Source organism: Aquila chrysaetos, chromosome 8 (assembly GCF_900496995.4).
Source record: "Aquila chrysaetos chrysaetos chromosome 8, bAquChr1.4, whole genome shotgun sequence".
In the NCBI taxonomy this organism is placed as follows: Eukaryota; Metazoa; Chordata; class Aves; order Accipitriformes; family Accipitridae; genus Aquila; species Aquila chrysaetos.
This window is the reverse complement of record NC_044011.1, coordinates 34,211,006-34,227,669: the sequence shown is the minus strand read 5'-3', so window position 1 is coordinate 34,227,669 and position 16,664 is coordinate 34,211,006. Positions and strand designations below refer to the sequence as shown.

General features: G+C 42.0%; 1 protein-coding gene across 1 annotated transcript in view; it reads left to right on the top strand.

Moving 5' to 3' along the window:
• Positions 1 to 16,664, top strand: part of REL (REL proto-oncogene, NF-kB subunit) — a 33,283-nt gene continuing 16,619 nt past the window's right edge. The window contains exons 1-4 of the mRNA XM_030023330.2: positions 1 to 240; positions 5,678 to 5,820; positions 9,202 to 9,350; positions 13,722 to 13,813. Of these exons, the coding sequence (XP_029879190.1) occupies positions 234 to 240; positions 5,678 to 5,820; positions 9,202 to 9,350; positions 13,722 to 13,813 (391 nt within the window). The 5' untranslated portion in view covers positions 1 to 233. The remainder of the gene's footprint in view (positions 241 to 5,677; positions 5,821 to 9,201; positions 9,351 to 13,721; positions 13,814 to 16,664) is intronic.

The following is a 16,664-nucleotide window of genomic DNA, read 5'->3' as shown; positions in this document are numbered from 1 at the left end:
GGCGGGGGGCGGCGGCAACAACGCGCACGTCCGCCCGCCCGCCGGGAAATTCCCCCTGAAAAGGGCGGCCTGCGGGGCGCGGCAGCGCAGCCAGCCAGGGCGGGAGGGAGTCGGGCCCGGCCGGTCTCTCCGAGCCAGCGTCCGTCCGTTCCTCCGAGGTGTGCGGGGCCCGGGCGGGGAGCCCCACCGCGGCGGCAGTGGGTGGGCCGGAGCGGCTGCGCGGAGCTGTCAGCATGGCCGGTGAGCGGCGGGACGGGGCCTAACGCGGCGGCCGGGGGGGTGTGTGGGGTGTGTGTGCGGTACCGCTGGGAGCGCCGGGGACGACCGGGGGGAGCGGTCCCGCGGGGCACCGGGAGAAGCGGGGCCGTTCCACCGGCACCGGCGCGATGCGGGCGGCCCAAGCCGAGCCGACCCCCCCCACCCCCTCCGCCCTTCCTCCCCGCTTCGTTCGCTTTCGTTATTTCAAAAGAAGCGATGGCTGGTTTAGGGGAAATGCGAAGCGTCGGCTGGTTCTTATTTTTATGCCGTGAGGGATGCTGTGCTTCTCCCCTTCCGCCGTCCGTCCCCCCCGCGACTGAAGCCCGCAGGCGGGCGGAGGTAGGTGGGGGACAGCGCAAAAAGGGGGGACAGCAGGCTCACCCCGTCACCCCTGCGTCTGCCTTCACTGTGAAATCCACGGCCACGTAGCTCGTGAGGTGGGCTTGTGGAAGAAGTTAGCGAAGACACATCGCGGGGTTGTTGGCATTAGTTGCGACAAGATTTTATAAGGCTCTTTGGTTTCTGAATGGATCTTCTCAATCTTAAAATTGTGCTGCTAAAATGTTTAGGTGTTAAATAAGAACATGGGTCTCCTATCTGGGCTAGAGGCGTTAATAGGCCAAAGACTCTGTGATGGTCCACAAGATCCTGTTCACATAGGAACTTGCCTATGAGAATGGAAATGAATAAGAAATAGAGATAGCATAAACACGAAGTAACGTAGATAAGGGATCGTGCATTGACTAATTACAACGAAAAGCACGATTAAATTTCTTTAGGCTAAATGAAACCGAACTTCTCATCTTCTCAGTAGGTGTCTCTTCTGTATCTTTCTTAGGACTTAAAAAAACACCAAAAACTTACACTTGGCAGTATTAATTAGAATAGCATTTCTAGAGAAAGATGTTTTCCAGCCTTAAAACTCAGCTGTGTGTGTTCTGTTACCACTTGGCAAAGTATGAACTTTCACTCCTGCTAAATATGTAGGTGTGCTAACTATCAACAGAGAGAGAAAACAAGTGGATTTGTACGGAGGCATCTTTTAAATGTTACCTTGTATTTTAGAGTGGCAAAACTGAAGCAGGAGATAGCACTTTTTTTTTTTCTTTCTTTCTTCATGTCTTAATATATTTTCAGTGTAATTAGGAACCAGATAAGGAATTTTTCAGTAGGGGAAGTTCATAACTTCCTAGTACTAGTTAGCTTTTGTAGTTGGTTTTTTTTTTTTTTTTTTTTTCTCTTTTGGTTGCTGTTCTGTAACGTAGTGTAACACGACAGTAAAGAGGAAGTTTGCGAGCAGTTATGTCTCTGTTAGAATCTGTACAGTTTATGGAGTCCTAGGTAGACTACGGCTTTCTAAAATAAGAATTTACACTTTCAGTTATTTTAGACTGAGCTAGAATGTGCTATATAACAACTCTTCCCCCATCGTCTCTTTTTGCCTGAGGTGTCGGAGAAGGATATAAGCGTATAGATTGCCTGCTCTTGCTTTTCAGAAACGGCTATTGCTGTGGAGGACGTAGGGTCAGCAGTGATCTGTACAGAGCAGTGACATCAAAGTTGAAGGGCAACACTCCTCCCCTCTGCATCTCGCTGCAGTCACCTTGGATCACAGGGTTTCGGGTGATACTTTCACATCTTCCACAAAGACCCACAGCTGCTTTGCTTTCACATGCAGATGTTGCTGGAGAGTCTGTTCGCAGGGCGCTCCTAGTTGTGTGAGAAAATGACAAATTGTGTAGTCCCTCTAGAGCCTTTGAGCAAAGGGACACGACGAAACATATGAACCCTTGATTCCGTTGTCGCTTTGCTTGGTGGCAGCATGTCAACGCTTCCTCCCTCATGGCACAGGCCACGTTAAACTTTAAACCAGCCCTGGCTTCTCCTCATGGAGAGGTCTGATGGAAATGTTGTTTTGAGTTTTTGGGATTGTCCTTTTGTTCCTTTTTGTATTGCGCAAAACAGATGAGAATAAAACAACCTTCATTTCTTGAATGAGTATAAGCTGGCTGAACTCTTGGAGCTGTTACTGCTTTTATCTTTTTTCCTTGTGTATGTAATTGGGATGCTTGTTCTCCTATATTCTCTTTTAAATTATCGAGTGCAGTATTGAGGGCATGGGGGGAATAAACAATTTTATAACAAAAAGAACAAGAGGCAGGTTGTAATATGTAGCATAATGTTTCTATTGCTAGCATGTGTATAGGCAATTATAATTAATTGCAAATGCAAATTAAACTCTTAACCACTTAGATGAAGGATGAGCATGAGCTAGATTTTTGCTTTTCTTCCATTTCAGATGGTTTTCCAAGTAGTTGTGGGTAGGTAGGTAATATGAGTAGCTGTGCATTGCTCTTCCAGAATTAGCAAAAGAGTTTGTTTTTTGACATAGCTCTTGTTTGTTTGACAAACACAGCAAGACCTGAAGAGGGCAGGTCTTTAGCAACTGTGTGGGAACTAACAGGCCTCTGTGTGCAAGAGTAGATGGTGAAATAGTTAAGCCATGCTACTTCACAAGCATATTGCTGATTTACAGAAACGGGGAACACTGAACAGATCTCCACTTTGCTGCAGAGTGCTGATAATACCTTTAGTTTGCACAAACACTTTTATGTGTTTACACAAAATGTGATGACACCCGTAGTCATTGTAGAGACGATAACGTGATTCTTAAATAGAGTGAGAAAGAACCAAGATAAAATGAAGTTTAATGTTTAATCTCTGGAGGCTACTGCGTCACTGAGCTTTACTTTCCCACAAACACACCTGCTGTTAAGCCGTGGGTTTGCCTTCAATGACATTTGTTTCAACCACAGCCCTGTAAAGATCACCGAGCCCGGAGTTTTAAAATAAAGTGCTCTTAATAGGTGAGAAAAAAGCCCTTTTAAGCAAGTATTAGTAGAGCATGAAGGGAAATTATTGGTTAAAGCAGAGAGAGTTAAAGACTTGAAGTGATTGTGTTGTGTAGTAGTTTCGAACAGCAAGGCTCTAGCTAGTTTTGACAAATACGTAATGTATGTGGGTGTACTGTGCGTCTGGTTAGCAGCTATGTAAGCATGTGCATCTCCAAAGGAAGATGATTAGTAGGCACTTTGCTGCAATTTTGTCATTATAACTTCTAAAATAGATTTTTAATTTTCTATATGGATATATGCCTGTATTTGCGGCATAGTGTATTACGTAGGAACGGGAAGGTGAGATTCTTTTCTCTCCTCAGTGGCATGATAGAAATGGGAGGCTGACTGACATGCAGCAGTCGCTCCTCACTGCTGGCAGAAATCCTCTGTTGTCTGGTCTGCTGGACTGTGCTGATAAATACAATAGCATAAGTAAACTTAAGTGTGAAAGTTAAATAGCCATACACTGGTGAGTGATCTTGGTTTTGTGAGAAGCTCAGACTTCTGCTCTCTCTTTGAAAACAGCTTTATATCATTGCTAGGCTTTTTTTGTTATCAGTGCCTGCCCCCCGCCCCCACTCCCCTTTGCTGGACTTGCCTCTTTTCTGGAAAGAGAAAATATGCAAAACTTACCTAAAGGAGGGTTAGGTGAGACCTGGGAAGTATCTAGAAAAGGGACCATCCTTGTAAGTAACTGGACCTAGAGTAGTGGCTAATGTGTATTTAATGTGACAGCTTATGGTCTATTTTCAGAAAATTATTTAAAATCTACTTGATGGGAGGTGATCAGTTTAGATATTGCATTTTGATAAATTGTTAGAAGGGAATATAGAGAGTCCTAAACCATAGTTCTCAAATGTTTGGCACCAAATACAGCCTGGAGCTGAAATGCATTGTCCGTTTTAAAAGGCATTCAGGCTTTGAAGAGGCGCAGGTGTTGTTGAAGACAATTCCAGCATAAGAGCTGCTTTTGCATACTGCCATTCCACATCTGTCTGTATGTGTGTTACAGTTGAAATGTCACCTTGGTCTGACCTGAATGCACATCTTGGAGATGTAGTTCTTTCCATCCCTTCTCTACTTCTCTTAATGACTTTATCTTTTAGGTTATAATATTTTCCTACTTTGAGTATGAACTGCTGCAGCACTGGAAATGTTTTGCGATCAACAAATCCCAGGCATAAAGTTCAAGCTTTGTGTTGGCAGGTATACCAAAATCATTGTAGGTGCAACAAAAGAGAAGCTTTTATTATGGAGCTAAAATTGGAATCCACCTCTTTGCCAAAACTCATACGCTATGGACTCATAGGCTGTATAGACCTTGGGCAAAAGGAAGTAGGGGATCTTTTACTCTTTTAGCACTTTCAATATATTTAATAACTATTTTGCTTATTATGTTGAAGTCCAAGCACTTTTTTTCAGTGCCGTGCCACAGGATGTTGCCTGTCATGTTTGTTTGTGATGCTCAACCTTGCTTGAGTAGGATGCTATTATATGAAGATGACAGAGAGCTCAGTAGACATTTCCATAAGCTACGTTCTTCTGATCGTGCAGCACCATGATGATTCAACTTCTACAATATTTACTTACCCTCTTGTTATTTGTTTTTCACATGCCATCCCACTGTTGTCACTGTTTGATTGACTATCCTGTTTGATGTTCTCAGTGAGATATATTAAATAGCTTGTTACTGTCTGGCAATAAAACATCATTTGAAAAGTACTTACACTCTTGCTAAGTTAATGTCTTTCTAACTCCCCCATTTAAGAATTCTGCGGTCTCTTATTCTTGTCTATCACTTGTGTTTCCTGAAAACCTCTTTTTGACAGCTGCCCAATAGCTTTTACTGAGGTTTCGTTGTCTGGGGAGATACTGCAACTAGAAGCTGGCCTTGTGGGAGGTGGGCAACTCAAGATATGGAATTCAATACCAGCAGTCAGGTATTTTCTGAGCCCATGGTGATGGTATTCAACCCAGTAGGGTTGTGGGGGTTTTTTTTGCATAATTTGCATAGTTTCTGCTTCACTATAAGAGGAACTAAATCAATCAATTCTGAGGAAACATCTTCACTTTCAGAGGACATTTAAGTGAACATAGTACTGACAGTACCTGTGCTTTGAGAGGACAACTGTTCCTAAAAGCGTATTAAAATTAAAAACATCAGCCATTCCTGCAAAATAATGATTTGTTTTCTGCTGTATAAAATCCTCTTTCATCAGACATGTACTCTCCAATAGCTAAAAGAAACAAAGTTCTAGGTGAGACAGGAGGGGCAGGTGTGGTTTGCGAATTACTTAGATGGCATTGACACCTGAGGCTTCATTTAAAATCTGTTCTCTCCCTTCACCCTCCACCTTCAATGTGTGCATGTACATAAAAAGAAGAGTAGATTGTCTGAGAAGGTGGGCCAAGTGGAAAGATGGTAATAGCAATCCAAAGAGTCTAAATTTTTTAATTCTTATATCTTCTGCTGCTTGTTAAGCTCTACTGTGTACTAACATTGAAAATGTTTTGTTTTTAAGGTGGCCCTGAGCCCTACATTGAAATATTTGAACAACCCAGGCAAAGGGGCATGCGTTTCAGATACAAATGTGAGGGAAGATCAGCAGGCAGCATTCCAGGAGAACACAGTACTGAAAACAATAAGACGTTCCCTTCCATACAGGTAAATACCGCTTTTATCCATAAATTACCATTGCCCAGATTAACACTGTGCTGTTAGCACATTAGCTATGTGTTGGACTCGGTGCAGTAAATAAAATACTTTTCTTTTCATGTTCTGTTATTCTGTCCTTGGCATGCAGATGTAGTTGCAACAGAGTGGAAAAAGAGTTCCTTGCTCCTAGCCATTAAAAGATTTTGTTTCAAATTTACAAGAGGAGGAGATGAGGGTGTAGAGGTAGTTAAGAAAGCACTGGCAGAGAGGGAACTCCGTGAAGTTACGCATTGTCAGGGAACCATTCATTATTAGCTTTTTCTGTACACACATTTGTTCCGGTTTCTTAGCTATGTGACTTGGGGTTTGTTTTTACTATTTGGACTGCAGTATGAATTTTGGGAGAGCTTTGAAGGAGTTTGCGTACAAAATTTGAAACGGCTTTGAAAAGCTGCTGGGCGCAACATGAAAGAAGGCACTTTGTACAACTGAGCAAAGTAAGAAAGTGACTTGCAGCCAGTGATTTGGTGATTAGGCTCTGCAAAAGAAACTACCATGAAGTATGTGAAGTCAGAAGGGGATACAGAATTTAAAAATGAGCTGAGAAAGGGGAATTATGTGGTCAGAGCACCTGCAATGAAGACGAGTTGGGTGGTTGCATTATGGATAGGCTGGGAAATCCAGAATGAAAGGATTCAGAGTAGCCTTAGCAGGTACGATCAAAGCAGGGACAAAGATACAGACAGCAGAGGTGGAATGGATGGAAGCACTTTGGCAGTAGCTTTCATGTGTGGGACAAAGGAATATGTCAGAGACCCTAGACGTGTAGGGTAAGGGAGAAGAATTTCTGGTCTCCTATTTGAAGTTTAGTTGCTAATGTTTCCTTGATCTCTTTCAATTTGGAAAAAACTTTCAGAGATGAGATTAGAAGAGAAAGCTCAAATACAAATGGGAAATTAAGCGCACTTCCTATCTTGAAGTACACTGCAGTGCCCAGGAACAGAAGCTGTGTATCTGTGTTTGCAGTGTGTGCAAGTATTAAAAAAAAAAAAAAAGTAGAGCCGAAGATGGAGTCTCTGGAATCACAGCAGAAAAAGAACAGATACAGAGGACATGAAATCTGAAAAATATGAGATGTGTTAGGCTGAGGCATAAAAGCTCTTTAAGAAGAGGGAGAGTCTGAGAAAGGTAGTATTGGTAGTCATGTGTTGAGCAGCAGAGTGAACCTCTACTACCTAAAGCAACTGTGGAAGCTGGTCTAGCCATGAAGCCAGAATTACTAAGGGAAAAAGCAAACAAGAAGGTCCAGCCCTTGACTATCACAGTGTCAGATTTGGTTAAGGAATGCAGGAAATGGAAATCTTGCCAAATTTTTTTTTTTTTTTTTTTTCCCAGCGCTCTACCAATTGAAGAAGGAGCTACGTAGGCAGTTGGCAAAAGTAAATACTTTCACAGCCTCTCAGCCTAAGGCTGTGTCAGGGCACAAGTTGAACAGGCAGTATAAGCCCTTGATTCCTCTTAGCCTTGACTGTGCTGCGCATGAAGGCCAGCCAGAACCCAAAGGGAAGATGGGACATGGGTAGGTGACTGTGCAATCCTGGCAAAGTTTGTTCTTTTTTAAAGGTGACTGTTGATGACAGAGCTGATTGTTACTGATAGCAGGTGATTTCTAGGTGAATTCCTGCCTCCCTGAAGCCCATAGGAGGCTTTAGTGCTGATTAGCTGCTAGGGGATTCCCCTCTAGAGATGGAAACATCAATGAGGATGAGAACAGAGAGGCCAGGAAGACATTAAATTTCATGGTGTGGTTATGATGAAGAACATCAAGGAGGAACTGGAGAATCAGAACGGGCTACATCAGGCTTCAAGTTCAAGGGACTGGGTGTGAAATGAGGGAGAAATGATGTAATAGTTGAAGAAGGTGAAGGAGTGGTGGCAGTTTTATTTTAAGAGTAAAAAGTAACGGCTGCTTGTATGAAGGCCAAGAAAGGAGCCAAACTGGAGACTTAAGAAGCTAACAGATGATGGAAGCTAGAAGAGTACAGGTCAAGTCAAAGGTTTGAGGTGTCGGCTGAAAAGGATGTATGATGGATCCTTGGGGTCTCAGGAGGAGGAAAGAAAGGGCTGCAGGAGGAGAGGAACAGTTAGTTACAGGGCAGGGGAAGTGGAGGAGGAGAGCTCGCCTCCATACAAATGGGTGCCTGAGCGAGTCTTGTATTTGCTTTCAAGTTGTTATGCTTCAAACAATTGAGGCCAAACTGTTTTTTGTTTGGTTTTTTTGTTGTTGGGTTTTTTTTAGTTTTTTTTTTTTTTGTACACTCACCCACACAACCCTTGGTGACTTCACTGCTAGCTGTCAGCGTGAGGGAAGACCTTTATGCATCTGAGAAATGTGTGCTGAATTAGGCTGATGACTGCTGTGAAGGCTCTAGTAGGAGCTTGAGAATTCAGTGCCCCGCTTCCTGAATATAAGATTGAATATTCATTGGAGAATTAATAAAAAAAAAAAAAAAAAAAAAAAAAAAAGACTTCATAGGGGATTATGTTGTGCTGTATCTTTTAAGATCCTCTTTTACTATTTGGTGTTCCATGCACAGGTAATATCTTTATCCCTGAAGCTTTAGGAGTTTTTTCCTAAGATCTTTGGAGCTGGACCTGTCCTTCAATAAGCATTTGTATGTGGTCACCTACATAGAATTTTGCGTCTTTCATTGTAAGGCTAGGTATGGTAATGAAGTATGTCCTGTTACGTTTAGTCTTAAAGCATTACAAGCTGGTTTAGGTCTAAGCTTCTGTATTACCTCTGGCCTTTTGCACAGGGATGAATTCAACTCATATAAAAAGCCCTGGTAAGATGGTGAAGCAATAGATCTCCACCCTCAAAAAAAAAAAAAAACCCCAAAAACCAAAAAACAAAACCACCAAAACAAAAGAGGGAAAGAAAAAAAACCCCCAAAGATTCTTTAGAGCCTTACAGACTTCCTTTCCATTCTTGCAGTAGGGTAGTTTAAGAGAACTGAATGGATTGAATGTCAAATACTGGCACTAGCAAACTTTTATCGTTACAAATAACCAGCTGCTTTGGCAAAACTAGCAGGTGAAGTATGTTGTTTTACTTTGTGAAATAGATGAGATATGCTTTTGAAAAAAATTTTCGCTGTTCAAATATTTTGCCAAAAAGTTGGGGTTTTGGTGTAAAATGAACAGAACTGAAATGGAATGAACAAAACTCTTGAATGGTCCTAGCTTTTACAAAGCAATAATGCCATTTTCTTAGCTGTGGTGTTTCTCCCATAGAGTATTTTAGGATAAAATGTATTTTCTGTTACATGTGGGGACTTTACTAGCCCTGATATCTAAAATCTAGAAAATATCTCACATTTTTTGTAGATTCTGAACTATTTTGGAAAAGTCAAAATAAGAACTACATTGGTAACAAAGAATGAACCCTACAAGCCACATCCTCATGATCTGGTGGGAAAAGACTGCAGAGATGGCTACTATGAAGCAGAGTTTGGGCCAGAACGGCGAGTCCTGTCGTGAGTAATGGTGTTGCTTGGGGGCTTGATTCATTATGCAAGTGATTTTCTAATCTTATGTTTTAAAACTCTGACTAGTGATTAAAAGAGCAATTAGTATGCTGTCTTTGCTGAAGTTTACTAATCCATCTCAGAGAGAGGACAACTTCTCTTTGAAGTATTTCCTTCTTTTTCAATACTGCACACACTCATCTTTGGTCCTATTCTTTTCCTATCACCCTTTTCTCTCCTTCATTTGTTCTCCCAAAGTCTGTCTCCTTTTCCTTTTTCCCACTTGTTCAGTAACACTTCTTACTCTTGAGCATGACTCTCTCTCCTGGATGTGAAAATGATGAGTAATGGAATGGGTAACAACATCATTAGAATTAGTACTTCACGGCAATTAGGGAAGTTCACGTCTTCCATGGGAATTCTATTTGGACTTTCTGGAAACTGGTGGAGAAAGTTTGTACTGAGTTTGTACAGAAAGTTGGCTGAGTATCACGTCATTTAGAAGATAATGGTTGTGACACGTCTAGAAGCGTGTTAGTAGCTGTCACTGTTGTTGCTGTTTGTTTGGGTTGGGGGGGGGGGGGGGGGGGGTTGAGTAAAAATACAGATTCTGCTCAGGCCCAGCTCTGTAGAGCAAGCATGCCGGGGAAGGATCTACTTGTGGATGCAGTAAGGAAAGTTCAGGCTGTGTGCGAGATGTGTTTCTCAGTGCTGTTCAGAGAGATATTAAGAGTATCTAAAATACAGTTGTATTTGATGGCATTTCCTGTAAGTTCACCAAGTCTTACGTAATAAAGTAAAAGCAGAGTGAACTGCAGCAAATGTTGAGTGATGATTGCCGGAGAGGGGAATTTAGAATTGATAAGCTGTTTGTGGTTGACAGTTTGCAATGTAGTAAATTTGGAAGTAGGCTATTGCTTTGGGGTAAAGATAACTGAGCTGGGAAGAAAATAAGGTAAATATTTCAGTGTATAAGTAGCTCTTACACACTGCTCTCAGGCTGATGGGATTCTGTTGATGTTAGTGAAATTACTCCACGTTTATGTGGGTTTAGTCAGTAGAACACTATTAAAGGAGAGAACTGAAGACGCAGTCTGTTTGAAGATGATGATTGCCTGATGGTGAAATACACAGTTGTAATAGTGGAGATGCTTCTTCAACATACAGCCCAGGCTCAGGTGATCGTGAATGTGGTGCAGCATATTCAGGTGGCACATAGCATGTTGACTGTACTGTCTTTTGCTTTTAGAGATGCTAACAAATTTATTAATTTTTTTTTTTTTAGCTCTGTTCACAATGCTGTCCTAATTGGCAAATGGTAGAAAAGGATTAGTAAATGTAATTTGTATAACTTTTCCGCCACTGTTATACCTCTCTGGAAAGGTAGGGCTGTCCCTTCAGGCACTTGCCTTCCATCTTGATTGTTGTAACCTCATCCTCATCGGCCTTCCTGCAAATGGAGTTCCTCTTCACCTTGTCTAAAAGGCAGCTGCAAATACCTTAAACTGTTAAAGGGACCTTGCACCTTCCTCTGACCATCCATTCACCAGCTTCCCCTTTGTCTTCTCAAATGAAGCTTCCGCACCTAAGGTCAAAGGATGTCTGCTGTTCCAGCCCATCCCACTTCCTGCTCTCAGCTCTCTGCCTTCTGATCCGAAGCAAAAAAAACCCTGATTGCTTAACACCTTTTCTGGTTATGTATTACGTTCACCGGCTGCAGGAAGACACTGATGATTGTTTTTCCTCTTGGCGTTTTGTTGCACAAGGTTAAGCGTGTAAGCACACGGCAGGCCTGTGGAGAGGCCATTACAGGATGCAATGCCAAAAAGCATTGGGATGCTCTGCAAATATTTATTTTCAAATTTTGATTTCATCTCCATTATATGTGTGCATCAAATCCTGTTCTTTGACATAACGCATTTCACTTAAGGCACTTGTGATTGTTTGCTATATCCGTCAATTCTTCTCAATATCGTTAGATTATAAGCCTCTCAGTTTTTAACAAAATAGTAAGTGGGCTACTTTCACTTTACCAATAATACGAAACTGTAAGCTTCAGTTGAGCTTGACATGGGAGATCGTGATGGGAGGAGGCTCGAAACATTCTCTTTGAAATGTTTCCAGCATCGGTACACTTTTTTTTTTTTTTTTTTTTTTTTACCCAATCATTGGGTGGTTTAAGATGAAAGAACAGTATGATCCATAATTGGATCTGGATGTTTAAAGTAATTTTCCTTTTTGTGGCTAGTGATTCAGTCTTCACATTCTTCTCTTCAAGTCCATGTTAGAGAAAAGCCTCATGCAATACTGGTGAGCAGGAGAGGTCCTCTCTTGGTAGTGGTTCTGGCTGTTTACTCTTGCTAAGCATCCCAAATGGAGCAAAAATCCAATTTTACTTTTTTTTTTTTCTGCAGAAGTGGAATTGTTAATCCCAGATTTTGGGCTGGTCTGAGTAATTGCTTTCTGCTTATTTAAAGTTCCCCATGTAGTCCCAGTTAAACAAAGTGTTTTGTTCTGCTTGTGGTATAATGATCTTTGTACTGCTGCCTAAACTTGATCAGGGCCCTCCCTGGCCAAAACATGAAGGCAAAAGTATGAACGTTGGAGCCTGTGTGACTGCCTGTATACTCAGATTTTTACTTCCTAGTTTGCTATCTCTCTACATGGATGATATCATAGTTTTTAAAAGTGTTTTTCTTTTTTTTTTCTTCTCTCTTCCTACTTCTCCCTCTCTCTTCTCGTTATCTTGCTTGCTTCCTGTCAGCTAGCGTTGATGTGAAACCCCACAGCCTTGCTGGGGTTCTCGACAGTTTCTCCTCTGATCTGGCCTTCTGTTTAGTGATAGTTAAGTAGACACTTTCACTGTGACAGCGCGTGTTTAAGAAAATGTTTATAATCTGAGAATTACAGGGTGCTTAAAAGCCTAGTTTCTGTCCATGAGAGGCTTTGTTCATAGTGGTTGAAGGGTGCAGAGTAATGGCTGTCAGTCCTTGCACAGCTGGATAAAGCTTTTGTTCAAGGCCAGTTCTACACAGGTACTTGCTTGGTAACTTACGGTGGATGGCTGGAGAGCCTGGGACTGCGAGATGGCCGTGTGGGGATATAATACGGAACCAGGCATGTTCGTGGACTTGAAGTGTGCTTCAGACTGTATCTGCAGAATACAGTGGGTGTTCGGGGGGGGGCGGAATTAATATGCGCTGTGATCAAGCCCTAAAAAAAGTACTACCTACAAGACAAGATAGAAATAGGATTGCTCATCACGGTACGGTGCAAATCTTGAATGTCAGTAGCCACGTTATGTTGCCAGTGTGCTTTAGTGAAATATGAGATGCTAGTGCCTTTTATTTTCTTGTAGGTCACTGTATCAAGTTCAGGTTCAAAAGGAAGCTTATGCATTTCTCCAGTGAATAAAGGTTCTGGAAGTGGAGCAGATGGCAGAGGATTTGGGAACCTCTGAACAGAGCGTATTGGGCGCAGGCAAGGGAGCTTAAGGAAATTAAACTTAACATTTTGCTAGGATAGTCTTGTTCAGAGCAGGGAAACGTAGAACTGTTCTTAAGAGCGTTGGAGGGAACAAGGAGTATCTTTAGGTGCATCAAGGTGGTTTTTTAGGCATAGCTAAGGCACAGAACGTTTGTGGAGTTTCAAAGGAAGGGGAAATAGCTGGTACTTCTGGAGAAGGATGCCTGCTGGCATGACCTCTCTTCTGAGCTTAGTGTAACATCATGAAACACGGATTTTTTTTTTTTTATTTTTTTTACTTCCTGCTTTACATCCACTCAGCTTTGATGATGTCATGGTTTTTCCATGTGGGAAAGAGTCAGCTCGCTTGGGACTCCCCCCACCTCCTGCATCGGGGTGACCTGCACTTTTATGCAAATAAGGAAGGGCTGCAGCTCTTCAGAACTTTTCCATAACTGCGTGAGATTTAAAAACCTGTTTAGACTTGTTTCAAAAAACCCTTTAAAATAGTGTTTGAAATTTACATTCCCTGATAAACGCAGGAGAGCAAACCCTTAACTAATGCAAATCAGCAGGTTTATTGATAACAAAAATAATTGTCACTTTAAGTTACCTGAGATTGAGTATTTAACTATTTAATTACTGTAGGTTTACTGTGGAGTAACAACTTTTAATATAGAAATAGATATTGTTAATAAAGAATAGAAATTCTTTAGAATTTCATTTCAGTATTTTTCACCTCTTTCTGCTCTTATTTTAGAAAAAAATGCATCCCTTCTTTTCATCCTTCTCAAAATAAGCTCTTTTTTTTTCATTTCTTAAACTGTATGTTATCACACCAACATCAAATAATTTATTTAATATTCTACAATGAAGATTTTATTAATTGCTGAAATCCTGCCACATGTGCTTCAGTTTCCAGAATTTGGGCATTCAGTGTGTGAAGAAGAAAGACCTGAAGGAATCAATTTCTTTACGAATCTCGAAGAAGATTAACCCTTTCAATGGTGAGTAGAACTCAGCTGGTTCATTTTGCAGGGTGGTGGGGTTTTGTTTGTCCTGCCTTTGCTTTTGTGGTGGAGCTTTATTTTCTTTTTTTGAGAAACACTCTTCCCCTTCTGTGTCCCTCCTAGTCTTTCCTCACTCTCATCACATGACAAATCTATTTGGATAGTTGCCCCTTTTATTTTATCTTTTTTTATCCCCAGCAGCAATGTGAGTTGCTGCTTGGACAGAAGCAATGGGATAGCAGCAGAAACCTTCCCTGGAAACTTCTACAAGTACCTCGGGAATCAGATTCCCCAGTTTTGGCAGCTATGAGGATGAAAGACTGAATTAGCATAACTCTGCAACAACTTAAACCAATTTAAGTCTAGCTTGCCACCAACCCGTCTTGTCTCTTGTTGCAACACAGGTGTTTGTGACCTCTCAGCCAGCCAGTTCAGGGAGCTGATGGACTCCTTGAATCATAGAATCATTTAGGTTGGAAAAGACCTTTAAGGTCATCGAGTCCAACTGTTAACCTGACGCTGCCAAGTCCACCACTAAACCATCTCCCTAAGTGCCACATCTACGTGTCTTTTAAAGACCTCCAGGGATGGGGACTCAACCCCTTCCCTGGGCAGCCTGTTCCAGCTGCCCCTCACTTGATTTTACAGCACAGGAGCTGGTACAGGCGCTCCAGAAGTCCACAGCAGTATTGGTCTCAGTCAAGTCCAAGGCAAGTTGTGCTGCTACGGAACCACACCTGTAAGGGCCTACACACAGGCTGCCGTTTTACATGACAGCAGATCTGTGGGCTGCTCTCAGAAAGAGTCATTCTGCTCTTCCCTCCATCCCTGGTCACACACTCCTACCACTTTCCTCACACCAGATACAGAGGCCGCGTGGCTACATGGTGAACGGACTCAGCAAGTTGCTCCAACGGAAAACTAACTTGCAAAAAAAAAAAAAAAAAAAAAAAAAAAAAAAAAAAGTGGTTTCCCCTCAGATCAACTTGCTAAAGCAATTCATCTCACAGCCACATAATTGCTAAGTTCAACGCACAGAGGGAGTGGGGAACACACAGCAAATTGTAGGGACCAACACTTGCAGCATGCAGGCACAGCTGGGAGGGAATTAGATGAAAAGCATAAATACCCCCAATCTACTAGCTAAGCATTATGAATGTAGTCATGTATTTGCTTAAGTGTGGCAAGAGCTTGGACATTTTCCAAATACTTTTTTTTTTTTTTTAATACCCACAGAAGCCTTGCTAAAGTCAGGTAAGACCCTTCTTAGAGAGTTGAGAGGTAGATTTCTGGCTAGCTTTAAAGTACATGTCCCTGAATTAGGAAAAAAAAGAAGCATGTTGAACTTAACTAAAACATTTCTCATTCTGTAATATCTTTCTTAATTTTAGAACAGCCATTTGGAGTCAGGCTGATGGTCCTAATGGCCCATCTAAACAATTATCCTGGTTCTGATAATGTATGCACACAATAGCATCTGGTTTTGCATTTTAGTCCATCGTACAGTTTAAACAGTTTAAGTGTTTTAATTATGTTACCTTGACTCAGCCAGCTCTGCCTTGATTTCAAACAAAAAAGGGGAACGCTTCTGTTTAGCCCTCTTGGCTTTCTTTTACTCCATAAATAAAAAACGAGTTGATATTTTCTTTTGATGTCATGCAGTAGAAGAATGTGATAAAATGCCTTTTTGTACGTCTATTTCAACAAAGAAACTTTAGTAACCACATAGCTCTGTTCCTAGTGCTGCTGAGTGTAGTAGTGAGGAAACGTTTTAACAAAATTCATTTGACAGCAGATTTTTAGTGGTTGGCACATAACTCCAAATTCACTAATCATTTTTGGGCAATTACAGCAGGTTGCGCTTGGTAGCATCAGGGCAGATCCTGGGCTGCTTTCCACCAGTCCAGCAGTGGAAGAGACCACTGCCCTGCCCTGGCAGCCCGGGAGAGCCTTGCGTGGGTGACGCGCAGGGCAGCACCCTGCTCTCGGCACGGCTTGTGCTGAGAAGGGGCCGCTGGCAATCCCCAGCCTGCGTAATTGCCTTTCGGCGCTTGTTAACATGTCAGCACAAAGCAGAGCCGCTTGAGAATGGCCTCCAGCTGCTCCAGGGCAGTCCCATGCTAAGTAGAGCCCAGAAAGGCATAGGACCAAGGCCTAATAAAACAGGATTAGTGACAGAAATATTTTTATATGTGTACTTAGTTGATCAAAACAGGGTTTTGTTAGAAGCAGTCACTGCAATGTTCGCTACTTGATAAGATTGAAAGTTTTATGTATGGATTTAGTTTGTTTTTCAAGGTCAGAAGAATATCGCTACATTCTCCAAGATTGCACAGGCTGTGTTGTATCCATCCTGCATGGTGCTTTATGTGTCTTCAGAAAGGTGTCAGACTTTTCTATTTAGGATGGTTTGGAGTTAGGTGCATCCTCTAAGCAGGTCGCAAGTTAGTGTTACTCATTTCTTGTGTGAACGTCATAAAAGAAACTTCATGGAGCTGAAAACTAGCCTTCAGGGTGTTTGTGAGTTGGTTGGTTTTTCTTTTTCTTTCCCACCTTTGGGAACAGTGAAACAGTCCCTGTCCTGTGTCTCCTTTCAGGCCAGAGGTTCAGTATTGACCCTATTAACAGATGCAAAATGCCTCCAGCTTGCCAGCATATGTATTACTTGTCTTGTCAGTAAGGAATGAAGTAATAGCAAGGCGTGGGTCCACAAAATTGCATTCTAGACTTCCTTGTGTAAAGGGGGCATCATCTTCCAGTGAAGCCCAGGTCCCACACACAACTGGGATGGCAAAGGGAGAGTTGAGCACTAACACAAATTCTCCGGTGGTGTCATCCCTTCTCCATG